Source organism: Festucalex cinctus, chromosome 2 (genome assembly GCF_051991245.1).
Source record: "Festucalex cinctus isolate MCC-2025b chromosome 2, RoL_Fcin_1.0, whole genome shotgun sequence".
NCBI classification, from domain to species: Eukaryota; Metazoa; Chordata; class Actinopteri; order Syngnathiformes; family Syngnathidae; genus Festucalex; species Festucalex cinctus.
The window spans coordinates 28,451,033-28,478,828 of NC_135412.1; the positions used below are offsets into that span (position 1 = coordinate 28,451,033).

The 27,796-nt window shown below is 38.9% G+C and overlaps 1 protein-coding gene across 1 annotated transcript in view; it reads left to right on the forward strand.

Annotated features, from left to right (window-relative positions):
- Nucleotides 1-27,796, forward strand: part of plxna3 (plexin A3) — a 60,613-nt gene that overhangs the window by 22,800 nt on the left and 10,017 nt on the right. The window contains exons 7-24 of the mRNA XM_077514232.1: nucleotides 7,253-7,393; nucleotides 7,470-7,570; nucleotides 10,430-10,553; nucleotides 10,911-11,061; nucleotides 12,363-12,462; nucleotides 12,556-12,670; nucleotides 14,211-14,411; nucleotides 17,296-17,392; nucleotides 19,197-19,387; nucleotides 19,459-19,607; nucleotides 21,666-21,786; nucleotides 21,879-22,015; nucleotides 22,114-22,284; nucleotides 22,373-22,466; nucleotides 25,064-25,183; nucleotides 25,436-25,555; nucleotides 25,622-25,765; nucleotides 27,491-27,725. Coding sequence (XP_077370358.1) covers nucleotides 7,253-7,393; nucleotides 7,470-7,570; nucleotides 10,430-10,553; nucleotides 10,911-11,061; nucleotides 12,363-12,462; nucleotides 12,556-12,670; nucleotides 14,211-14,411; nucleotides 17,296-17,392; nucleotides 19,197-19,387; nucleotides 19,459-19,607; nucleotides 21,666-21,786; nucleotides 21,879-22,015; nucleotides 22,114-22,284; nucleotides 22,373-22,466; nucleotides 25,064-25,183; nucleotides 25,436-25,555; nucleotides 25,622-25,765; nucleotides 27,491-27,725 — 2,512 coding nt within the window. The remainder of the gene's footprint in view (nucleotides 1-7,252; nucleotides 7,394-7,469; nucleotides 7,571-10,429; nucleotides 10,554-10,910; nucleotides 11,062-12,362; nucleotides 12,463-12,555; nucleotides 12,671-14,210; nucleotides 14,412-17,295; nucleotides 17,393-19,196; nucleotides 19,388-19,458; nucleotides 19,608-21,665; nucleotides 21,787-21,878; nucleotides 22,016-22,113; nucleotides 22,285-22,372; nucleotides 22,467-25,063; nucleotides 25,184-25,435; nucleotides 25,556-25,621; nucleotides 25,766-27,490; nucleotides 27,726-27,796) is intronic.

Sequence of the window (27,796 nt, forward strand, 5' to 3'; positions counted from 1 at the left end):
TTTTTTTAGGGAGGTACAGTCTGATCATTTTTGCTGACAGCTTGAAAGGCGTACCGTAAAGCTGAAGACTGATTCAAGATACGATATTTACTAAATATTTTACTGGAACTAAAACTTTGTATACAGCAAGAAGTGCCCGATAAAACAGGTCGATTATTTCATAAAATATTATAATACAGTGTTAAGACAAAGACAAACTAACAAACGAAGGCTTTGCTTTGATGTAAACTTTATTTTGTTCAACTAGGAAGGGTCAGCTATTATAGTGGACCCTCAAGTATCAATATGAAGTCTTGCCCTATCATTGAACGTAATTCTGACAAAAACAAACTAACAAGTTTTGAATGGGGTATATGCCACGGAAGAGGCGGGACTGTTTTTTGCACAACAGTTTGTTTCCGTTTCGGATTGCGACGTGTGGGCTGCGTCAAAAATACTTGTGCTTCCGATTTTGTGCCCCTGGATGTGCAAAATCACGTCCCGCCTCTTCCATGGCATATACCCCATTGGCCTGTAACAGACGGTCCACGCTGTCGACAATAAACATAAAATATACCTGACCAAAAAGTACTATACTTTAAGTTCATACAAGAGTATACCTAAGTTTATTTGTTCACGTGTACTTATTCTTGTACTAGTAGTAAACTTTAAGGAAAATCCTTGGTACTAAATTGGCCAATTTTAGTACACTTAAAAGTATACTTAAGTTTAATGTATATTAATGTATACTTTCAAGTATACTTTATTGTATATTTAAGTACACTATTATGTATACTTAAATATAAAGTATACTTTGTGGTATACTTATGTCCACAGTTTAGTTTACTGCAAAAAGCCCAGTGATGAATTGACGGGTATCAAAGCAGAGAACTCTGGTTACCTTCTAGGCTATCCAGTCACGTGTTTAGGGATTTATAAATAAATTTAACCTATAATTTTGGTGCGTTACTTACACAACGAGTGCCTTCTAAGTATATACTACAGTATGTAAACTTTTAGTATACTGTATACTGAAACATACTTGCCAGTTGCCATACTTGTAAGTATACTATACTTACAAGTACACTTAATATTTACTTGGTGGCGTATACATCTAATAAGTACAACAAAAGTAAATTGGAAGTATACACTCCTAATTTTGAGTATACTTCAAAAAGTACAAGTGCCTTCTAAGTGGGCATGGGCCGATAACCGGTTTGAATATTTTATTGTAGTTTAAAAAAGTTGATATTTAAATAACCGCTAATACTGGCTGTTGCCGGTAATGAGCTCTTCTTGTCTTTTTATTGAGAGGACATCTAAGCACGGTACAACATGATTGGTTGCTTGTAGAGTTGAGTAAAAACGCCGCCTTTTGAAGTTAATTGTCTCCAATTAACTGTATTTTTTTTCCTCTTGAGGAGCAGAGAGACCGCAGTTACGCACGAAAGAGAGAGGGCGCAAGACTAAATTCCGTCTTGTCTCATAAGATGTGGTATACTGCAAACAATGATACGTTTTGCTCTTATTAATGTACATTTTCCCATTTAAAAAAAAATCATTAAAAAGGTACCAGCGGGTACTAGTTAGCCCCAAGGGCAACGATTATCACATGGGTCTAAATATAGCTAACCAGTGATGGGACACTGTGACTTACTAAGAAGACTACTAACATGCATTCATTTATTTAACATTAACGGGGTACACTTTCTTCTGTACCAAATAATTTGTATTTTGTTTTTAAATAAGATATATTGTGTTAAATGGGGGGATGGTGGGGGGTAGTTTTTAGTGATACAAAGATTTCATAGGTCATTTTATAGCTGTAATTTTAATAACATAATACCGGCTCCCTGTTATCATATCAGGATCTAATTTCGTCCGATACCAACCTTGGACTGTTACCATCTGTACTGCCTGATGCAGAGCGCTTTTCGTCACTCCTTTTTTGTGGCACTCTGAATAACCGAATGGCAAATTTGAAAATCGCTTCTGAATGGTTGGTGTGGAGCAGAGCATGCTTGAAGTATATTCCAAACTTAAACTAAGTTCATGTTTATCTCACAGTTGTGAGGTTCTCCAACTTTCCTGTGTGGAGTTTGCATGTTGTTCCTGTGTGTGTTTTTTTTTTTTCTCCTACATTACCATGTTAGCTTAATTGAAAATGAAGAAATTGTCCATAGGTGGGACTGTGAGTTGTACTGCTTGTTTGTCGTGAAATTGACTATATTTGCTATGATATTGCTTCCCAATATGTGCCCTGCCATTGACTGGCAACCATTCCAGCATAAACCCTCTTGCGCAAACTCAGCTGGGATAGGCTCCTAATGAGCGCTATAGAAAATGGATGGATGGATGAATGAATGGGATTGTTGTTATCATGGTTATGATAGAAGCCGGTGTGTCTGTGTGTGCGTATTTTTCACAAAAACTTCTTTGTGTCAAACATTGTGTTTCCTGTTCCCATTGTGTGTGTGTATTTGTAAGAGATCGTGTCTCGTAAGTGCATAACTTAGCGTTCCTAGAATTCCCCGCTGAAACACGCGTACACTCGCACAAACACTGAGGATTAATTATTATGCTGTTGCCATGGAGACGATGGAAGAATTAGTGGATGTGTCAGTGAAGACTCTTCACATTGGATCATGTTCCGTCTCTCCTTATGTTACCATAGTAATGATGACATGTTGGTGAGGTGACAACGGTGCCGGCCAGGTTGACTTTTTGCCAGTCTCAACATGCCCAAAAACTCACACATGTTCACAAGTTTGTGTGTCCTGGTGAAAATATATACATTTCAGTGTTCACCTACACAAGGCCTCAGAAGCACCCAGTGGAAAGAAGGCTAGGAAAAAATGAGAACCCTAAATCCCATATATCCGATTGACACAAAATTATGTGACATGTTTATCAAAACGAACAAGTCTCAAGGACCCATGTACGAAATTATAGAGAAAGTCAGACATTTTAATTCATACTTTACTGTGAAAAAGGAAGCGTGAGGGCCTGTTAATTGTTCTCATTTTATATTCTGTTCCCCGCGACATAACAGGAGGATTAAATTGGCAGCTTTCTCACGGTAGTCATATGTTCCACGCAAAAGACAAAAGCTAGTGTGGCCATTTGAGCGTTACTAGAATAAAGTGCTTCCTGCTTCCTGAAGGAAGTTTGAAGAAAACGAGCAAAAATTGCATATTTGTTGTGTGACTGGAGGGTGGAAAGCATCAGTTGGTGGTCTTGCTATTATCCATTGTGTGTGTGTGTGTGGGTGTGTGTGTGTGTGTGTGTGTGTGTGTGTGTGTATGTGTGTGTGTGTGTGTGTGTGTGTGTGTGTGATGTGTGTATGTGTTAGGGGGATGGGAATGGGCTAATAAGCTTAACAGTCCCCCCCTCATGTCACCCCTCACTGGCCTTCCTCCTTCTCGTCTTCCTCCCTCAGGCTCTGATGGCTCAATGAACAATGTGTAGTGTGTGTGTCAGCAAAATGCACACACAGAATTCCTTGTTTATATCCATCCATGTTTTCCTATTGTGGTCATCATGACAACCGTGAACGCTGTGTTATTTTTGAAATTTCTATAGAGAATTAACAGACATATCTATATTTAAGTACTTGTGCATTCGACTGTGGACAAAAATGGCATGAAATCTCTGCTGTCAATTGATTTATGCATTTGCACTCCCGGTGATATGAACCGTTTTCTCTCTCCCAATGTTTTTTATTGAAAAAAAAGTAACAGATGTTTTTTCTTGACTTTGTAGGGGAAAATGCAAGTTTACTTTCAGAATGCAGTATTATGATTTTTTTTTTTCTTTCACTGACTTCATTCTCATGAGGTTATGACTTTTTCTTTCCCACAAAAATATCATGGTACCACTACTTGTGAGTTGTTCTTTTTTTGTGCTTGCTTAAAGGTGCGTATAACCAAACTTTAGTTAAAGCTTAATTTAAGGCTAAACCTAAAACAAAGACAAATCACATGAACTTTGTCTTACGATAGACTGCAAATGCTAACACGCAATGCAGATTGCTATGGACAGGCTAACGAAACTAGCATTGATTTTGGGGTAATAACTAGGGATGTATCCAAACGTCACCATACGATATTATCATGATATTGTGGGGAGTTTGGCGAAATTTAAAAAAGGTCACAATATTATTTAAAAAAAAAAAAATCATACTAAAAAAAATCACATTATGCTTTTGTACATAACAGCAATGCATATAAACCACCTACAATCTCTAATAACATCTATTGAGGCGCTTACTTGTTAATGCATGCACACATTGAGTTCCTCCACATATTAACTCGGTTCACAGGCATATTACATTCCCCTTCATCTGACAATTAGTATAGATTTTAAACATAGAAGGCCAAAACATCACTAATGAAAATTAAATTGCACCAAAAAATTAGCCACAAGAGGGTAATAAAACTGCACGAATGGAAATGAACCCGACTTTTTTTAACAGATGTGCTGCTTTTCAATATTGTGAACATGACAACGACGATATTCTGGCAGTTTTAATATCACAATATTACAAAATTGCACTTATCGTTACAGCCCTAGTAATAACACGGCACATCAAATATTGTTCCAACATTTTGTATAGTTTTTTTGGGGGCACTGGAACAAATTAATAACATGAAACTTGAAAAATGAAACAATTTTTCTCATTTTTAACTCAAGATGCAACTTAATTTTAGTATCTCTATAAAATGTATAAATACATTTATAAAAACTAGATGTGTTCATTGAGAAGCTAAGTGTTTAACCGTATTGTGTAGGGGTGTGTGCGCGACATACTGGCCCCGACACACCCACACACGCACCTAAATACACATTGGCAATTTGTAATTTTGGATGGAGTCCTTGTGAGGATCTCAGGGGAAGCGGGGGGGGGCATTATCAATGACATCACAGCACATAAGATGGAGGCCGCACACATACTCGCACAGATTGTCTTGGGGTTAGGGGTTAAAGTTCATGTGTCGGTGTGTGCGCGGTTTTGAGCGTGTGTGTTTAGGGTTTGAGTCACAGTTACAGGTGAAAGGTCACCTCTTCCTGAATCACTCCTTTCTTCTTCTTTCGTATGGGGGGGGGGGCATGATTTTAAGAGTGTTGCGGGGGGTCAAGTCGGGTGGCAACTCCAGTGTCATGTCAGCTGCCTTGTGAAATTTAAACATCTGCATGTTTGCCACCAGCCATGTTGTTGTTTTTGTTTGTTTGTGTGTTGTGAGTGTGCACATGTTCGTGTTTTTGTGTGTATGCGTGAGCATGAGTGTGTATCGTTCTTGTCTGCTGCAGTGTCCTACTTTCAAGCCCCCTCCTCCTCTTCTTCCATACTGTTCTGGGTGCGTGTGCGTGCGTGTGTGTGTGTCTGGGGGAGACTCATCAGCTCAAATTAAGACCAAATGCACAACAAGCAGACAGCTCATTAACACACTGACAAGTACACATTCTCGCTCTCTCTCTCCTTACCTGCTTCCCTCCTTTCAGCCCACCACGCTAACCCCCACCTGACACACAGCCCACAGCCCTCACCCTCATCAGTCTTGTTTTTTTGGGTCACACTCAGAAGAGGGGTACCAAGCCTCCGAGTGTAGAAGACATCAGTAACACGGTTCATTTTACTGTACTATGACATCATTGTGCGATGTCCTTAAAGACACACAAAAAATGTGGCAGTCCCAAATAAAATAACCTTGTAGAACAATAAATAAATTTCACTGAATGACTCCTGAAGGGAAAAAAGCTGTTAGTAAGAAAATATGCATGAAAATTTTATGGAACAACAATAAAAGAAAAACAATAGTAGTTGTTGAACAATTCAAGATATTTTACAGTTCAGTTGTGCAGTAGTGCAGATCACTTCTCCCCTTCTTTTTTCTTGTAAAACGTTCAACTTTCTCACTGTTCAAAGAGAAGACATCATTCCCAGTACATTATGTACTATGTGTGCATACACAAAACTTCATTAGTGAATTTATTAGACCACCTCCTAATTCAATATTTATCCCACCGTTTTCTGACTACAATTATATTTTTAATGTTAAACACTACTATCATTCATGATTTTTTTTTAAAGAAATAATATAGCATATTTATATTTCTTGACGAAAGTCGTGTACTACACACACCCTGATTTTTAACATTTTTTTTTAAAAAAACCAAACACCTTAAATTTGTCGTAGTACCCAGACTGACCTGTGAGAGGCAGCACAGTGCCACAGGGCATTCAGGCTGACGCAAAATAAAAAGAACATGAAAGCATAAATTAAGTGTTTTTCCACCACTGGAACTTTTGGATAACTTTTCAGTTTACCTTGGTAAAATTCAGTTTGGGCGTTTTTCCACTAACAACAATTACCAGGGTGATTAAATTCCCCAGGGGGCATCCAGTCTCGGCAGCAGGGTCTTGCTGAGCCAGGCAGGAACTTTGAGGTGGCGGGCTGCAATGACCACGGCTGATTAGGCAAATTTGGGAACGTTGTTTTTACATCAACTGGACTCAATCAAACTCATTTGAATTAATTACCGAGAACTTGAAGATGCTGTGGAAATACAATTCTAAATTCCCTGCTGAACTTTTACAACCAAGAACTCCCTTTACCCCGAACTCAAAGTTACTGGGCTTGTTGGTGGAAAAACACGTATCGTTTCCCAGCCCTGGTCCTCGGAGCCCACTGTCCAGCCTGTTTTCCATGTCTCCCGATTCCAACGCAGGTGAGGATCGCTATCAAGATTCTCCAGAGGTTGCTGATGAGCTATCATTGGAATCAGCTGCGTTGGGAATAGGGTGACATGGACAACAGGCTCGATAGTGTGCCCCGATGACCAAGGTTGAAAAACACTGGGTTAGAGTATTGTTATTGACAGTTGTGGTACAGGTAAAGGTGGTTGTAGTCTTAGTAGCGGTACCTTTCGTAGCAGTAGTAATAGTAGTAGTTGTAAAAAGTAGAAGTAGTAATAGTAGAAGAAGCTATAAGAACTTGGCTATGCGAACTGTCATCTTGTTGGATACTGTAACTCCATTATGGCGTTTGTCGTTGTGGTGAATGACTTGATGGACATGAGAATGGAAATATTGAACTGAAGTTAAGCATTTGTGACATTCAAGCATAAGGGGGAGGGAAAGTACTTAAATACTTAAATACCTTTAGATATAAGGCGAGACTAACCCTGGACTGGTGCTCACCAGTCAGTCAGTACATATATTGTAAGCAAACAGACTGGTCATTAAATCCCTGAATGTGTGTGTGTGTTTAAGATCCGCGTAGACGGACTCCCACCGCCGTCCCACAATGCTTTGCTGTACGAGAGTGTAACCGTGGTGGAAGGAAAGCCCATCCTGAGAGACATGATGTTCAGTCCGGATCACCTCTACATCTACCTGCTCAGTGACAGACAGGTTTGCATGCTCACGCAACAAGGCACAGTCACACACGTACATGTGTTTGACATGTTTGGCCATGTTGTTGTTTCAGGTGACCAGACTTCCTGTGGAAACATGTGAGCAGTATCAGTCTTGTTCGGAATGTTTATCGTCAGGAGACCCTCATTGTGGATGGTGTGTCCTCTACAGCAAGTAAGACATTCAAAAATTTAACATGACAATAAAACAAAAGAGCATAATTTGACAAATGTGTCAAAAAACAGACAACAGAGACATTTAAGCAAGTTATTCCACAAAACAAGTATGAATATAACTTTTTGTTCTCCATAAATAATAATGACTACCAAAGAAACCCATTTACAAAAGAAAAGAATTACTGTTCGAAATGGAATAGGATGAAGCAACTGCCTATTTAGTCCTATTCCGATTTTACCTCACTTATTACTTTAACTCATTGTTTGTAAATGCCTTAACAAACATTGTATTTTCAACCACTATTTTGTTATTATTCCTCTCTGGTGTTTTTTTAATCAAAAATGATTTTTTTAAATTCAATTTCTTAAAGGGATACAGTGGTACCTCTACTTACGAAATTAATTGGTTCTGGAAGAAAGTTCTTCAGTAGAAAATTTTGTAAGTAGAGACGCATTTTCCATGTAAATGCCCTAATCCGTTCCAAGCCTCCCAAAATTCAGACACAAATGTTTTATAAAGCATAAAAATGCATCAAAACATGTAACAAATACATGTTACAATTAGATTATTGCACAATAAATGAGAGTTGTGCATAATGTAAAAAAACAAAGAATAAAGTAAAGAATAAAAATGATGGTCATTTACCTTTTTAACTGCTGTCCTCATCGTTTTTTGCCCTCTTTGGTTCATGTTGCTCTCTCTCAGAAGTGTTTTTTTTTTTTGCCTGGTGTTTTGTAAAGAACTGATCCATGGATGTTTTTTTTATTTTATTTTATTTGTATTTTTTTTTAAAACAATCCTTCGGAAATGTCCAAGGCAAACATCATCTTAGTGAGCAAACGCCCGACTGGTGAACACTTTTTCTGGGCGATTCTTTTAAACAAATTCTGAAACTTCATGGAAACTTCCGGTATGGCGAGGCATCTTTTTCAAAAAAAAAAAAAAAAAAAAAGGCCCGTCTCGTCGCAATTAAAAACTTACTGTGCCTTCATCAATCACCAATTGAATGAATTTTTGCACAAATTCGTTGGCCGTTAGTTCATACATTTACGAAAAACTATCGGAACACCTCATGGGCTGCGGGATGAATGATGAGGACGCTGTATAGACACCGATCTAGTATACGCTCATAGATACCTATGGTAGAGGTTCCTCTAAGCCAATGGGATGCCAGAAACATGCACAAACACCGATCTAGTATACGCTCATACCTATGGTAGAAGGATCCTCTTAGCCAATGGGATGCCAGAACGATGCACAAACACCAATCTAGTATTTACGCTCGTAGGTACCTATGGTAGGGAATAGCCATAGCCGAAAGTATGTTGCGTTCGCTAATGCATTTTTACCTTTCGTAGCTAGAAATTTCTTTCGTAACAAGAGGCAATATTTTCCCGTTGAGGCGTTTCGTAACTCCAAAATTTCGTATGAAGAGACGTTCGTAAGTAGTGGTTCCACCGTACTTCACTTATTTAGCCCATAATAGCAATAAATAGTTGATATTTTTTCTGTAATTATTTTGATACTTTCATTATTTTTCACGTACAATTAGTACCTCTAAAAACACTGAAAATGACATCACAAGGGCTCTTGTAACCAATCATAGCTCACCGGTTTTCTAGGTTTGGTCATGTGACATTCACAAGCTGAGCTGTGATTGGTTACCTGAGCCCTTGTGATGTCATTTTCAGTCGACAGCAAATTGCAAAATGTGTTTTTAAAGGTACTAATTGTACATAAAAAATAATGAAAATATCAAATGTATTATAGGCAAAATATTCATGTTTGACTGCCAAAAATGGCTAAATAAGTAAAATATCCCTTTAAATTGACATACACTATATTATATTATTTCTAAATGATTAGGCAAATGTTCATATAATCTAAAAAGATTGCATTTCTCACCACCAATGTTAATTGCATCTTTAATACACCTAAGTTAAAAAACAAAACAACAAAAAAACATTTATATCAAGTGTCCTGTAATCTTTTATTTATTGCACTTTCCACTAAAATTATATTTAATTTTTAAATGGTTATGTTCAAACAATAATACAATACAATTAATAAAAAAAAAAAAAAAAAAAAAGTCATGCCGTTTCCATGAAAAAAAGCTTATATGTAAAAAAAAGATGAGAATTGTGCCGATGCTGGATTTGCTGCAAAGAACTGATACTCACTTCTGATTGGCTTGGATATTGTGCACGTGTGAGTGAAGTACATTTATAGAAACATTAATGATGCCACATGGGACCCCCCCCCCCCCCCCCCCCCCCCCCCCCCCCCCCCCCCCCCCCCACCACCACCACCACCACCACCACCACACACACACACACAGTTTGTGGGCTTCTTTGATGTTGAGAGTCCAGGTGGAGACATTTCCTCTTTGCTGTAACATCAATCAAGTTGGCCTTCAAAATTAAAGAGCCCTTCTCTGTGCTCATGAAGAAAAATGGCTGCACTCATTCAGGCTTCAGTGCATTTGCTATCACTTCATAATATGACATACAGTGCACCCTTGCTGATGTGTGCTCTTCTGCAAAATGCTATGGATAGTGTGGAAGAGTGAATGAAAATCTAGCATTTGTTCTGAGTCACTTGGTGGAGTTCATTCTGATATGGCCCCTGGAAATGTGGTGAACCCCTACTATTTACGGAGGATGATTATCAAGCTCTGCCACCAATAAGAATCCACAAATATTTGAAATATTAAAACAAAACAAAAAAACGAGAATTTTGAAACAAAAATTACTGAATCATTTCATATGCATTTTCCATGAAAAATGGTTGGAAATGTGGAGGGCTTTCGCCCAAACTGGTGTTCAAGGTGATAATCATGTCATGTGACCCCTCCAGATGTTCCAGACAGGAAGCATGTGAGAAGTGGCAGGAGCCTCAGCACTTCAACACCAAGCTGGACCAGTGTGTCAACATCTCCGTTAACCCCAGCAACATGTCCGTCACCGCCCCGGCAATGCAGGTACGTCTCATCATAGACATCAAAACATGCATACTGTACATAGACCCAAGGGGACATAGTGCGGTTTGGCTTGTGTCTGCGATACGCCACTGCATCAACCATATTTGATGTGGCAAATCTTCCCTGTAAACTAGTTCCGAAAGTGACAATCTACTGAACACCTCTCATTCATTCATTCATTGATTTGGGAAACAGTTAGCCACAAAATTACTGAATTCTGATGGCCCTGATTCTTCATCCATCCGTCAGTGACTACGGCGACATCTACATAAATATTATATGATGTCTGTGTGTGTCTTGTTGCATTGGGACTCTTCGGTTGATGACATCATAGAGTTCAATGTTGTCTGTGTGCAGCTCAGCGTACGAGTCCACCACGTGCCCGCGTTGTCAGGGGGCGTGTCCTGCGTCTTCGAGGACATCAGCGAAACCCCAGCGGAGGTCGGGGCAGACGGTCAGGTGACATGTATGTCACCTACGCTCAGAGACCTGCCATCACATTCCTATGGTGACACACGCACACAGATGCACATACACAGACGAGGAACCATCAGGGACATCATTCTGGATGACCGCTCACACAGGCTACTGAATTTTTGTTATAATATGAGAGTGGTGAGTGTGAGTGTACTTCAGTATTGCATGTGACAGCGTTTCATTAGTTTGTGAGAGTGTTTCAGTATTGTGTCTGAGAGGCTTGCAGTTGTGTGAGTGTATTTCAGTTGCAAATGAGAGTGTTTCAGCATTGTGTGAGAGCATCTGACTTGATTGTGTGAGTGTGTTTCAGTAGTTTGTGACAGTGTAACTAGTGCGCATATGAGATCCATTCAGTAGCATGACTGAGAGTTTCAGTAGAGTCCCTGAAAGTCTTGCAGTTATGAGTATGAATGTTAGATGAATGCAATAGTGTGATAGCATTCCAGTAATGTCATAGTATTTCAGAAGTTTGTTTAAGAGCTTTCTTGCAGTGTTTGAGAGAATTTAAATATGGTGGGAAAATGTTTTGATTAATTGTGTGAGAGTATTTCAGTAATGTGGGAGGGCATTTCAGTGGTGTGTGATAGTGTTTCACTTGATTTGTGAGAGCATTTTAATAATATGTGAAAATGTTTTGTTTACGTGAGAGAATTTCAGTCATGTGTGAGAGCGTTTTACTTGATTGTGTGTGTGTTTCAGTAGAGTTTCACTTTGAGTGTGAGAGCATTTTAATATAGTGTGAATGTTTTGATTCTTTGTGTGTGAGAATTTCTGTAATGCGTGAGGGCATTTCAGTGGAGTGTGAGTGTTTCGCTTGATGTATGAGAGCATTTTAATAATGTGTAAAAATGTTTTGCTTATTTGTTTGATATAATTTCAGTACAATGTGAGTGTTTCAATGTTGTGTGAGAGTATTTCACTTGTTGTGTGAGAGCATTTTAATATGGTATGAAAATGTGTTGATTTTTTTTTTCGTGTGAGAGAATTTCAGTAATGTTGGGCGGGCGTTTCAGTGGATTTTGAGAGTGTATCACTTGATGTGGGAGAGCATTTTAATAATGTGTGAAAACGTTTTTATTTGTGTGGGAGAATTTCAGTCATGTGTGAGTGTTTCAGTGGATGTGTGAGAGCATTTTAATATTGTGTGAAAATGCTTTGCTGATTTGTTTGAGATAATTTCAGTACAATGTGAGAGTGTTTCAGTGGTGTTTGAGTGTTTCACTTGTTTGTGTGAGAGCATTTCAGTAATCCTGACTGATGTCTCTGATGGCCCCTCACACACACACAATATACACTGATCACATGCGCTAATGCTTGGTGTTGTCTCGGCAGGAGAGAAACGAGACGTCCAACTCAGTCTTCGATCCAGCGAGACCAGCCGCACCTTCATCAGCACCAACTTCACCTTCTACAACTGCTCTGTGCTCAACTCGTAAGACTGACGTCCAATCTGCCCCTCTGCCCTTGTCTTCTTTGTCTTTAACCCTGCAACCTGCTTAACGGCGTCCTCACTTCCTGTTTGCAGGTGCACTTCCTGTGTGGGCAGCATGTTTCCGTGTCATTGGTGCAAATATCGTCACATGTGCACCAACAATCTGGAAGACTGCTCTTTCCTGGAGGGACGTGTCAGCACAGCCCAGGTAAAATGCTGCTTCCACTGAGCACGCTCAGTATAATCCCATGTTTGAAAGCTTGTGCGCGTGTGTGGTCCTTTAAGGAGAAAAATAAATCTGGAAAAATATGTTATATTTATGCCAGCACTACTGGTTAGTTAATCTGCCCCACTATCTTTTTGCACTAACATCGACTAGTACGAGTCATCTGTTTGTATATATGTGCTCAGCCATTGAGTGCCGATCAATCCAGGATTATTGCCAGCTCACCTGCAGCCCGAATGAGGACGACAGCACGTGCTATAGAAAATGGATGCCTGTACATTGATTGATGGATGTGTGTGCGACAAATGTGTTTCTTTGTCCCAATGTGTGTGCAGATAAGTGAAGTGTCCCTTAAAAGCATTTAAAGCATTTCTCCACAGCCACTGCAGCATGCTGTGCTCTGGTCCACTTCCTGTGGTGCTAACGGGCTTCCTGTCAGTCACAAGGCAATTAATTACTGCGCCGATGCTCGTTCGTGAAGCGAACCTCCTCTGAGAAAAACTGTGTGTGTAGGCTTCCTGCAGTCCAAGTCACAAAGCTTAGATGTGTCGCCTATTGATGATTTTTGATCATGACTTTTCAACTGGCAGTATACGAGTTCATCACCTGCAACTGGGGATGTAACGATAATGACGATATCGTGATATCGCGATATTAATACTTCCACAATATCGTCGTCGTCATGTCTCAATATTAAAAGCAGCACTCTGTTACAAAAGTGAGGATGATTTCCATTTGTGCAGTTCTTGCACCCTCTGGTGGTTAGTTTTTTAGTGCAGTTTAATTTTCACAAGGGACCTTTTGGCCCTTCTATTTTTAAAATCCACACTAATGGTCAGATGAAGGGGAACGTAATATGCTTGTGGAGCGAGTCAATATGTGGAGGAACTCAATTTGCGCGTGCATTAGCAAGTTAAGTGCCTCAATATTAAGTGTTATTAGAGATTGTAGGTTGTTTATATGCATTGGTGTTATGTACAAAAGTACACGATTGTGCTTTTCTTAAAATATGAGTTCATTTTTTTTTACAATAATGTCACCCTTTTTATATATATATATATATATATATATATATATATATATATATCACCAACCTCCCCCCAATATCGTGATAATTATCATATTGTGAGCTTCATATCGTGATATCGTATCGGGATTTTTGGATATTGTTACTTCCCTACCTGCGACTTAGTAAAAACTAACAAAATGATCAAAATGTCAATGGGATTATCACAAATTGTCAATTAAATAGCAACAAAAAATGTCTGGTATGGGTTTTTTTTCAAAAATAAAAATAAGTCAGCAGTCCTATCCATAAGGTTTGGTGTTTTTTCCTCTGACAAACATCTGTTTCCACCTGTTAGCCTCTGATGCTATTGATAATAATATAAAAAAGAGATCAGAACAGTCTTTTCTATTCCGTTTTTTGCAAAAGAATGCATTTCCACCATTTACGAGCATTAGGAATGCTAATGCTAAAAACAACCGCCATTTTACTGATTATATGACTTTCCGTCCACAGGGCTGCCCTCAGATCCTGCCCACATCCGACATTCTTGTGCCGGCCGGTCTGGTTCGTCCAATCACGTTGCGAGCGCGCAACCTCCCGCAGCCTCAGTCGGGCCAGAAGAACTACGAGTGTGTTTTCCATATCCAAGGAAAAGTCCAGCGAATCCCAGCAGTGCGCTTCAACTCGTCCTGTATACAGTGTCAGAACACTTCGGTAAGGCTACCCAGCATGTTTGGCTATCAAAATAAATCAGCAGTGCATACAGTACATGTTATTATCACATAAAAAGATGGACACAATAACAACAATATGAGCCTAAGAACATAAATTCTAAGATAACGTAGCACCAAACTTAGCATAGCATACTAAATTAGCACATAACGGGTAGGAGGTAACTTAGGCTGTGTTCAGAACTGCACTGTTTGGTCCGCTTTAAACGGACCAGGGTTCGTTTGTCACGCTGATCCGGACTTTTTGTGCGTGCCTGAATTCATACACACGAATTCTGGTGCGGACCGATACCATCTCAAAAAGTGGGTCTCGGTACGGTTTGCTTCGTAGGCTGAATACAAACCATGGCTGCTCATCTCCAACTGCAGGACATATGCGCCTTTTTGGGCTTAACAAGCCACCGTAGCCAAGCATCGCAGGGTCAGGAAAATTGCCCAGTGGTGAAGATTGTGCTAAATTCATTTGTAATCCTCTGTATTCTATTTAGCCACGCTGCTCTCAGCATGTTGTGGGACGGGGAACTGGGCAGCAGAGCGCAACGGCTTGTTCGGGTTACTGCACGCAATCGACGAGGCTGTTACAAAATTAGAAAGGGTGTCGCGGAACCTCGGCTGAATGAGCTGCTCTTGATGCTCACAAATATCTTCCATCTAATAACGCCACAAGTACGCAGAGCAGTAATGCAGCAAGTCGGAATTTCGTGTTTTCTTTTATTTCTGAGTTTCATTTGCGTTGTCATTTTTTGTCCAATGGGAGCACAAATTGTCACGTGGGTTGACGTGATTACGTGATAGAGTCCACTTGCAAAAAGCACAGTGTGAATATGAACTGCAGCAAACGAAAAAAATAAAGTCTAAAGCGGACTAAAGGACATTTCTGTACTGAATACACCTTTAGGTAAATGCGTCAACTTTCAATACATTTACTTACCACTTTGCAACTGCTGTCTCTCTTTCCCGCTTGCATAACATGACGGCATTCAGGCTATGGAGGTCAATCATCTGCTGAAAAAGCAAACAAGTATTATAGTCTCAAATGGGAAATTTGCAAATGATGTTAATCGTTATTTTCTTACTTGTTGATTTGGTTGCCCTGTATTATTAGAATGTGTGCAAGAAATTATTCATTCCTGTATTATATTCAAATAGCCATTTTTTCTTAAAATTGGTCAGTTAAAATGTAATTTAATGTTCAGAATTCATCTGATAAAATAATTGATTTAACATAAATATTAAATTAAAATCAATATGGGGCCATTGAGCACAAAGGTTACAAACCTTTCCTGAGACCATGCGTCTCACAACAGTGGGAATGTGGGTGTTTTAACACTCACATTTTCCCAAGCAATACGCTATATGCCAGGTTTCTCCAACTACTGGGCAGCCGACCGATTCAGTGCCAAACCAAAAATATTTTAGGGAGAATTAGCGTCTGAATATTTTATTGTAAAATCAGGTGACTCTTCCTGTGCAAAACGCTCATGTGAAACACAAAAATGTAAACCCACAAGCTGGCAAAAATGAGTGAAGATGCAAACATGTTTGCATTTGGAAAGCTTCTTGGAAACAGGAAACAAGCTAAATAATGAGACAGTATCAGACAACAGTGTCAGTCCAACTTCACTTATATGTTTTTTGCTAAAATCCGCTCTGCATAATATGCAGCGACAAGCTCGCAAATGAAGCAATGCAGCCATCAAAACCACTTCTGCACATGGAGCCCAAACAAGAAAGACAAGCCTTTGGAGATTTTGAAAAAAATAAAATAAAATAAAAAGATTACCCAAAGATGTCAGTTGTGCTGCGCCATCAATATCTACCCTGCCTCCCCCTCACCGCCCTACTAACTGGAAAATGTTCCAGTCAAACGCCACACATCACCCCATCCCCCCCCTCCCCCCGGCCACAAACAGTCTTGCACAGCCTGCTTCGCCTCTGACTGAGACGCACGGTCGTCTTCTCGGCACTGTGACCTTCGTTTGTCCTTGGCAGCGAACCAGTTGAGTAGATATGTGTGTGCGTGGGGCTATTTTAAATGAAGAGGAAATTGAGCATTTAGTCCAATAAAACCACAATACTGACATTGCTGGCATATTCCTAACTCACTCAATTTATTTTTCAAGTAGCCCATTGTATGTTTGTGTCATTGTGTTTTTTTGTGTGTTTTTTTTCTTGGTGGGGGAAAATACAATTTTATAGGCAATTTCCTCATTACCTTCAAGATGTAAATATATCCCTAACCAAATCATTACATCTTTGTATTTTTGTTGGAGTTTAATCATGTGTGAGGTTCACTTGAAATCCGTTCAATACAATCGATTTTTCGTACCAAGGCACAACAACCACAAATCCTGATTGGAAATAACTCATCACTTGGTCTCTAATAACAAATCTCATGAGAATGTGTATGCGGCCATGTGTGCGTGTTGAAACCATTCGCTGGGCTCAGCTGGATGATTTTAATGGTAATGCAAACATTAGGCACCCGCACACACAGAATCATAGCGCAAAGAGATGGACTCAAATGCAAACGGTCCTATCACACCAACAGAAGGAAAAAACAGGAAGTAGAACGCAGACTTAATCATTTGTTGCTCATGGCTGAAATGAGGTCTAGCAAGGTGCGCATAATTGCAACAGTTCCATTTGTAGAATTTGTACCACACACCACAAATTCCTGTTAGTGGAACTCTGTTGGCCTTTTTTGTGTGGAGATTTTCCTAATACTTACATTCATTTTTTTTTTCTTCCCACGTTCTGAAAACATGCTAGCATGCTAGCTTCAGCTAAGTCACTATATGTAAGTGCTTATGTGCCCTGACATAAGCTAATATGTTGACATATTTGCATGTTGTTGTATGGCTTAGTACTGGTATGAGGGAACGGAGGCAGCTGACCTTCCGGTGGACTTCAACATCGTCTGGGATGGAGACTTCTTCATTGACAAGCCAGTGTCTATGAAAGGTAGTGTGACAATTGACTTTCCAAATCTATCCCCTCTTGTTGTTGGTCACTTTTCATTAAGTCCAAAGCGATGTCCATGAATGACTTTTTTTTTTTTTTTTTTTTGCTTAAAACACAAAGATAATTTACATTAAATACACTGGTAGTGATAGGGACTGGTCTGTCCCACGAATAACAAATATCTGCATATAATTGACGTCCATAATAATTGTATTGAAAAAAAATACAGTATGCTTTGTCTTTCTATCTTTTTTTAATCCCAAAATTTATTGACTAAACATGGATTAATCCTTAAAAACCTTTTCACTTTCCATTCGGTGTGCAATTAGCTTAGTGTCAAGAACAATATTCCTGAATTTTGAACATTTAATTATCTGGTTTCTTAACCTGTGGGTTGTATTTTTGCTTATTTATTAATTTTTTTGTACTAGACATGTGGTATTTGAGCCCAAAATGGGCACTGCTCTTGAAATGTGATAACAAAGTCAATTATGACTATTTTTTTACTTTCAAGTTACTCGAAATGTTCAGTGGTATCAGACCTATCATACATATTATAGACCTATTAGACCTGTATATTTGAATATTTCATGACATAATTACAGCCTTGAAATTTTTTTTAAGCGGGCCTTTGTTTGCTTTTCTTTTTTTTTTTTTTTTTGTATATCAAAAATTCTGATTTATAATGGGAGTCAATGTGACCAAAATGAGCATTTTATAAACATGGTATAAATCTCCCTCTCCAATTTGCAATAATTTAGAAATTACCACATGGTGCCATTGTGAACCTCTTCATGTTATGACAATCTGCTGATTTTTTTTTTTTTTTAATACTTTTCGATAAAATACATCAAATACATAAAAAAAACAACAGAGAGACAAATACCACCCAGGGGTTAATGCTCTCCTAGTGTTTTCACAGTTTATTATATCATATAAGTTCACTGGCCACTATGCAGAGTAGAAGATGTAACGATAACGGCAATATCGTGATATCGTGATATTAAAACTGCCAATATATGATTGTCATCATGTCATGATATTAAAACCAGGACATCTGTTAAAAAAGTCAGGTTGATTTCCAGTTGTGCAGTTCTAGCACCCTCTGGTGGCTTGTTTTTTTTTTTTTGTTTTTTTTTTAGTGCAGTTTAATTTTCACAAGACATGTTTTGGCCTTTCTATGTTTAAAATCCATGCTAATGGTCAGGTTAAGGGGCACGTAATATGCTTGTGAACCGAGTCAATATGTGGAGGAACTCAATGTGTGCGTGCATTAGCAAGTAAGTGCCTCAGTATTAAAGGAATACTTTACTTATTTAGCCATTTTTGGCAGTCAAACATGAATATTTTGCCTATAATAAATTGGAAATTTTCATTATTTTTCATGTACAATTAGTACCTTTAAAACACATTTTGTAACTTGCTGTCCACTGAAAATGACATCACAAGGGCTCAGGTAACCAATCACAGCATTACTTTAATGGCTAAATAAGTGAAGTATCCCTTTAAGTGTTATGGTTGTTTATATGCATTGCTGTTATGTACAAAAGCACAATATTGTGGTTTTGTTTTTAGTATGAGCTCTTTTTTGTTTTTATTACAATATTGTGATTTTTTTTTTTTTTTTGTATCACCAATCTCCCCACAATATCGTGATAATTATATCGTGACCTTCATATCGTGATATCGTATCTTGATGTTTAGCTATCGTTACATCCCTCATGCAGAGTAGCAGTTAAAATATAATAATTTGTAAAAAATTGTCCTCTCCTCTTCCCTTGTTCATGTGGCGTTGCGTACTCAGCGTTACTGTACAAGTGCGAGGCTCAACGTTCCAGCTGCGGCCAATGCCTGAAAGCGCCGACCGCCTTCCAATGCGGCTGGTGCGCCGAAAGCAGGAAGTGCGTGTTGCGTCAGCACTGCGCGGCTCCGGAGCACAGCTGGATGCACCACGGACGCCACAACGTGCGCTGCAGCCACCCGCGCATCAACAAGGTAGGAGCACCCGCGGACCTCTCGGGCTCTGCCTCCGTACCCGCCTCTCCATTAAAAGTTGCGTCCGGCAGATCGCTCCTCTGACGGGACCTCGCGAAGGGGGCACTCGAGTGACCATCGAGGGGGAGAACCTGGGCCTGCAGGTGAAGGAGATAACACACGTGCAGGTGGCCGGCGTTCGCTGTAACCCCGTTCCCTCGCTCTACATCAGCGCAGAGAGGTCAGTGGCACGCAAACAAGCGCACCTTTTTGCATCGTCACTGAAATGTGATGACAAACGCCACTCACTGTGGAGTTGACATTTAACACTCGTACACATGCAGTTGAGATGTGAATGACTTATTTAGTGTACAGTGGACGTGTGACTGACGTATTCAGTGTGTAGCTGATGTTTAGTAGATATGCACAGTGGGTAGTGATTGAGCCAATAGCAAATTTCCATGGCAAAATTAAACCTCCCCTGAAAGAATTATAATTGCCGACATTAACTCATTCACTCGCAGCCATTTTCACGAAGGCAACCCCCTTCGCTCCCGGCTGTTTTACTGGTTTTGGACTGATTTTGCAAGGCCCACAGAATATTGTGTTCTATTGCTATAAATAAACATGGAACCTACCAAAAGAAAGATTAGAGTATCTTCTTTCATCAGGAAGAAAAAAGTATATTTCTATCTGTTTCCGTTTTGCAGCAATTAGCATTTGAATATAGCTAAGTTTCATCATTATTCACAAATCTGTTTAAAACTGTGGGTAAAACAGCTTGTTTCAACATGGGCCTCGTTGATCTCTTATACTCTGCTGCCACCTGCTGGCTGTTTTTTTGGGGGAGCAAATGGGTTAAAGGGATGCTTGACTCATTGAGCCATTTTCAGCAATAAAAAGTTAATATTTTGTCCAGAATGAACGTGATAACATCTTCTTCTTTTTTTTTCTTTTTTTTTTTTTTTACGAACGACTGAAGATGACATCACCTGGGTTTGGTCAGCAAACCATGATTGGTCGTTACATACTTCCTCAGCACAGGTGATGTCATCATCAGTCGACAGCAAGTGGAAAAATTAGTTTTTAAAGGTATTAATTGTACAAGAAAAATAATGAAGTTATCAAATTCGTTCTGGACGAAATATTAACTTTTTATTGATAGAAATGGCTCAGTGAGTCAAGCATCCATTTAATAGTCCACTCAAAACCATCAATATTCCACAAATTCTTATCCACATCACCCAAATAGTATTTCAAACTCTTAAAAACTTGACTTAAAGCTAAGCACTTTGATGCAAAATGATCAGCACCTAATAATAATGATGATGATGATGATGATGATGATGATGATGGTGATGAAGAATACCTGTGCCGGTGCAATCTGATGTAAAACAATGAACACTCCAATGCATGGCAAAGCACATGCCGACACTTCTGTGGCGCTGTGCTGGTAGCAAAATGTGCTGCTGACGTATCCGTTAGCGCATCAGTGTTTACTGAACACGAAACCGCCGGATCAACACAAATACAAACTGTTGGTGGTACATAAGTTTAATAATGATGTTCCACTGGGCCGTTGATACGAATCTTTCGTTCTTTTGGTATTTTGCTTAACTCTTTTACTGCCACACGATATAAAAAAAAAAAAAAAAAAGCCGATTTCAAGCATTTTAACTCTCCTTTCAAGGCAAACTGAGTATTGTGTGCTTTTACTACATTTTCAATGTCAGTATCAAATAAAAAATCGTATTCCATTCTTTCATTAGAAAAAAAAGTACGTTTCTACCTTATTCCGTTCTTTAGTAATCATTATTTGAAAATTAGGTCATTTCAGTGACATTGAGCGAGTAGACTTGTAGACAAGTAGAAAACAAGCTTTTTGTGAAAAGATATGTTTTCTACACAACAGTGACTTTGACATGAATATTTTTTTAGTGACGCTCTTTTTTTTTTTTTTTTTTAGGTTTTTAGGTATAATGCGACAAAGGCTCTGATCATCCTTGAAAACATTCAATTTCATCCGATTCCGTCATTTTCATTCTAATTCCATATACAGTAAAGGCAGCCTATTGAAAAGAGATACAATGCTGCCAGTGGCTGTTTTCGATTCCACAACCCATTGACCAGGCAGCGCTGCACTTATATGGTGCACTTCCCATTGATTTAAAAACAAAAAACAAAAACAAAAACACTCATTGTTATGAAACGTTTTTGGCGGTCAAAAAGTTAACTAGCACAGATAGAATAGCATGTTCTATAATAGTGATTGCGTGTTTCTGTGTGCGTGCACATGCAGGGTGGTGTGCGACATGGCCGAAGCGCTGCTGCCTCACTCCCCCGGCGGTGCGGTGGAGTTGTGTATCGGCGTGTGCAGCGCTGAGTACCGCACCATGTCCACGCAAGCGTACGCCTTCGTGGTGAGACTTGGTTCACGTTAGTCTCCTCATTGTTGCCAGCGCCAAGCAGATTCTTGACTTAATCGCTCTCATTTTCACGCAATCACTCACAGAGTCCCAGCTTGAGTAACGTTCGTCCAGAGAGAGGTCCAGTGTCCGGGGGAACCAGACTGACAGTGGCGGGTCGAAACTTGGACGCCGGCAGCAGCGTGTCGGTCTTTATCGACAAAGACGAGTGTCTGTTTGTCAAGTAAGTCGTGAAAACAGAAAACGTTTCTCACAGCAGAGTGACACATCCTTCTTCTTCTTCTTCTTCTTCTTCTTCTTCTTCTTCTTCTTCTCGTCCAGACGCATCAATCGCGAGGTGGTCTGCATCACCCCCGCCTCGCCGTCCGGAGTTGGCCCCGCCTCCATCCGCTTGATGATCGACAAGGCGGAAGTGACCAGCTCAGAGATCAAATATACATATACGGAAGATCCAACCATTACCGCCATAGAACCCAACTGGTCAATCCTCAAGTAGGCCACCGCCCACTTTCAATGTCCACCAATCACAGCACAGATCTCTGACACCTCCCTGTGGGTATGTGTGTGTGTTTGCGTGTAGTGGTAGCACAGTGATCACAGTAACGGGAACTAACCTGCTCACCATCCAAGAGCCCAAAGTCAGAGCCAAATATGGCGGCGTGGAGACCAACAATGTAAGACCAGTCACATCAATTACATCACATACATTTGCAATCACATAGTGAGGAAATCACCTATTTATAGCACCACATTAAGATGTCGCATGGTTTTGATGCCACATTGTTATGACATCACATGATAATGTCATCACTTTTTGTTTTTTCTCCAAATGGTTATGCCATCAATGCCCGTCATGTGGTTATGGCCTCACATCGTTGTGAAAACACTTTGCTGATACAATATTGCCATGTTATGAAAACACATTTTGATGTCAAGTTGTTGTGTCACTCACCACATGGTTTTATGGCTGCCACTGTCGAATCATTTTTAAATCATTAATCCTATTGATTATTCCATTGAATAATCTGATAATCACGAAGGTTGAACCAACTTGAGTTCAATTGACTAGATATAACTACTCATTATTATCTTATGTAAATATGCATTATTAAACACCAGCACAATTGGCCTATGCTAAACGGTTAGCAATTGCGATTAGCATTAGCACGCTAGCAATTACCATTTAAGGTAAACAAATACTAACCACCATTTAGTTCACATATACATCATTATATCTACATGAGTTGAATTGAGTGGATATAACTACTAATTATTTATTATCTTTTGTGCATGAGCATTATTAAACACCAACACAATTAGCCTATGCTAAACGGTTAGCAATCGCAATAAGAACTAGTGCACTAGTAATTACCATTTAAGGTAAACAAACATCAACCACCATTTCTCAATAACTGTCCTGCCAACTGCGTGCTATGGAGAACCAAAACTGCCAAAATTCAAAATAAATAAATGACTAAATAAATAAATAAATGACGAAAAGTGAAAATAAAAATGGATATGAAAATATAAATCGAAAATTACATTTAAAAAAAAATGAATGGAAATGGAAATAAAAAGAACTAAAAAATTATATATACATAAATACATTTGTATTTAATTTTTGAATTATATTTTTTTGTCCGTTTTTATTTTCACTTTTAGTCATTTATTCATTTATTTAGTCATTTATTTATTTATTTAGTCATTTATTTATTTATTTAGTCATTTATTAATATACCGATGGATTCCATTGTTGGAGCTCTGCATTGCAAGCCGGCGAGATTTCCTTGTTGGCCGAACTTCTCACTCGACCAATGACAGGCAGTTTGCAACGGCGGAGTCCAACCCAAGACACGTTTAGGACCGCCCCCTCATTTGAATAACATTTCGACTTGGCAGTATGGCCCAAAACTGCCAAAATTAAAACTAATTAAATGACTAAAGAAATGACTAAATAAATAAATGACTAAATAAATAAGTAAATGACAAATTCAAAATAAAAATGGATATAAAAAATATATATAATTAAAAAATTAAATAAAAATGTATTTATTTATTTGTATATAAAATTTTTTTTCATTTATATTTATTTTTTGGGATAGAATTTTTAAATGATATTTATTGCATACGTCTGCAGGAACTGTGTAGAAACGTGGATGGCAGCGCAAACATTGTTCCGGCGGAGCTTTTAGACCGAAATTTTCAAATATTTTATTAGTGCTGTGGAGAAACTTTTTTTTTTTTTTTCTTTTTACCTTTGTTCTGCTCACTGTGAGAAGGGTCACTTTGGGCCCTATGAGGAGGAGCTGAAAGAAACATACAATTACAATACTATCAAAAGACTTTCCTTTTATTGTTGCGGTGTATTGAAAACGTTTTTTTTTTTTTACCTTTCTTTGTCGTAGAACCAGCGGTCGGACGTTGCTGTGAGCACGATCTATAAAATATAAATTCACGTTTGTATAGGTAATAGATGTTTTAGTGTATATCAGCACATTTACACACGCTGCTAGCAGATCGACCGAAAAGTTAGGAAAGTAATCTTACTAGCAATCTCTTAGCATGTTAGCGCTTACCTTCACGATCTTTGGAAGACTGTCCAAGACTGTCTTGCATCGGACCCATAGTAGTCGTCATCCTCCGATGAAACGTCATCTGTGCAGACGTGCTCGGTTGTGCACCACTTTTCTAAGGTGTTAGCATCGCTAGCCGGTGGGGCCTTAGGACGTTATTAGCATCGCTAGCCGGTGGGGCCTTAGGACGTGGTCGAAACGGCCGCGTCACCGCTTCAACTATGACTTAACCCCGTCATCACTGTGCTCTTGAGCACTGGTCGATGCTTTTGAGCTTTGAAAATAAGGATCAAGCGTGAGCTGATTGCCATCTGTAGCCTTTTTGACTCTCTTAGCCAAGTTAGCCATTCGCTCCCCCTCAACACTCTAGCTCAGCCTCTCTTCTTCTACTGTTGTCTCCTACCCGATCTTGTCCAAAAGACTCATCACAGCTATCTAGTGGCCAGGAATACTCATTATAGTAACCCGATCGGCTTGATATTTGGAGCACAGCTGCCCAAGGCTTTCCTCCACCCGTTTCCATAAAAAAAACATAGTAGACGTCAATTGACGTCTATGGCGGCCTATCCTAGGATTATACTGAACGTTTTTAAACGTTTATGGCGGTCAAAGAGTTAAAGTCATCACATCCAACTTGGTCAACTTTCTTTCCTATCCCTACATGGTTTATAACGTCCTCCTATGGCGTATGTTCTTAGTTCTGCACGGCGGTCAACGACAGCGTCATGACATGTTTGGCTCCCGGCCTGGTCTACGGTAAACCCAACCCACCAGAGGAGGCGCTGCATGCCGACGAGTTTGGCTTCATTTTGGATCAGGTGATGCATGTGACGAGTTCTAAACATTATTGACTATCTTTAGGACCACAAGTCAGTCTAACAAAACCAGGCTTGCCATTGGATCAGCAGTATTTGGGGCGGGATAAGGGTTCAAGGTCAATATGTCTTGTAATGAATTGTTCAAGTTTTATTTTTTAGCATAAATGAGATCATGTTCAAATTTAACACGGGTGCATCAATATCATTGATGATGTTATTGATTGTTTGATGCTATGACATTTTGACCGTCAGGTGTCATCCCTGCTTGTGCTTAACTCCACCCACTTCACGCACTACCCCAACCCGACCTTCGAACCCTTGGGCATGTCAGGAATCCTGGAGGTCAAGCCAGGTTCCCCCATCATCCTCAAGGTGAGAAGCAACCCCCACACAAAGTCCGGACTTGGAGCACAACATGTGAACCGCGTTTGCGTGCAGGGGAAAAACCTGGTCCCAGCCGCCCCCGGCAACAACCGGCTCAACTACACCGTTCTGATTGGAGAGGCTCCGTGCTTGCTGACGGTGTCGGAACATCAGCTGCTTTGTGATTCGCCAGAGTTGACTGGCGAGCAACGTGTGCTGGTGAGCGAGCGCTCACACCTGTACAGTATTAACCAACAAATTTATGTTTGGGGAACAAATGAGAGGATGGGAGTGTATTTAAAAATAGCAATTACTACTTTCCTACTAACCATTTTATTACCCAGTGATAAATATTTCTTTTTTTTTTAATCCATACAGTATGTCAAACACGACTTGAGCAGTTCACCACCCTGCTTTTTTTCTGTTTTTCTTAAATTCCACTAATTTTCACTCACATTTATCCAGTGATTACAACAATTGCAACATGAAAACATTAATTGTAATTACAGTGTTTCCTCGTTTATCGCGGGTGTTGTTCCAAAAACTACCTGCAATAATGGAAATCCGCGTTAATTAAAAAAAAAAAAAAATCCCGTTAATTATATATATTTTTTCGTTTGTTTTTTTTTCGTTACGGTATGATTTTTAGTTATGAATGCTTTTTCATTCATCATTTATGTTTTTCATTTACATTTTTTTCTATTAAAAGTATGTTTTTGTTTTATTTTTACTACTTATTATACAGCACAGTGATTTTTTTTTCCATTTATTATCTTTTTTGTTTTGGTATTTTTAGTTTTTTATGAATGCTTTTTCATTCATCATGTTTTTATGTTGTTTTTTTAATTTACTTTTTTCCCATTAAAAGTATGTTGTTGTTTTTGTAATTTACTTATTATACAGCACAGTATATATATTTTTAAACTTATTATTATGTTTTTTTGGGGGTTTGGTATGATTTTTAGTTTATTATGAATGCTATTTCATTCACTATTTATGTTTTTTTTTTTCATTTGCATTTTTCCTATTAAAAGTATGTTTTTTTAATTTACTTATTATACAGCATAATGTATATTTTTTCATTTATTATGTTTTTTTTTCATTTTGGTATGATTGTTTTTTTTATTATGAATGCGTTTTCATTCATCATTAGTTTTGTTTTCATTTACATTTTTTTTTTCGATTTAAATTACGTTTTTTTAATTTACTTATTATTCAGCACAGTATATAATTTTTTTATTTGTTATGTATGTTTTTTTCATTTTGGTACGATTTTTAGTTTATGAATGCTTTTTCATTCACCATTTGTTGTTATTTTTTTCCATTTACATTTTTTTCAGTTAAATGTATGTTTGTTTGTTTTTTAATTTAATTTACTACTTATTATACAACACAGTATTTTTTTTTCATTATATATATTTGTTTCGTTTTGGTATAATTTTTAGTTTATTATCAATGCTTTTTCAATCATCATTTGTTGTTTTTTTTTACTTTTTTTTTTTACTTTAAAAGTATGTTGTTTTTTTATTTAGTTAGTATACAGCACAGTATATATTTTCTATCTCCGGAATGCAATGTCTTGGAGTGATGGAACTGACACCTTTGGAAAGGTCTCGTTGAGACGAATCCGCGGATGCCCGTATGTCCCCGGTCGGATGCAGGGTTCGAGAGACACGACAAAACGAAAAAAATAATAAAAAAACCCAAAAACCATGCTGTTAAAAATAAATAAATAAATAAATAAATAGATTAAAAAAATCTGTAAAAAAAAAAAAATCCACAAAACAGCAAGGCTGTTTGATAAGCCCGCGATCAATGAGGCAAACACTGTAATTAATGAGTTAATTAATAAATTAATTTAAAGAAAAGATTTTATTGTTATTAATTTGAATTGAATTGAATGATGTGGGTCGTCCTTAACCTCCAGCTGCGCTTTCTCCGTAGATCCTGGTGGGCGGTTTGGAATTCTCGCCGGGAACGCTGCACATCTACTCGGACAGCGCCCTCACGCTGCCCGCCATCATCGGCATCGGCGCGGGCGGCGGCGTGCTGCTGGTGGCCATCATCGCCGTGCTGATCGCCTACAAGCGCAAGACGCGCGACGCCGACCGCACGCTCAAGCGGCTCCAGCTCCAGATGGACAACCTTGAGAGCCGAGTGGCGCTGGAGTGCAAAGAGGGTACGCACGCCCGCACGCAACCACCACACACACACACACGTGTAAGTTTCACATGAACGTGTGTTTGTGTT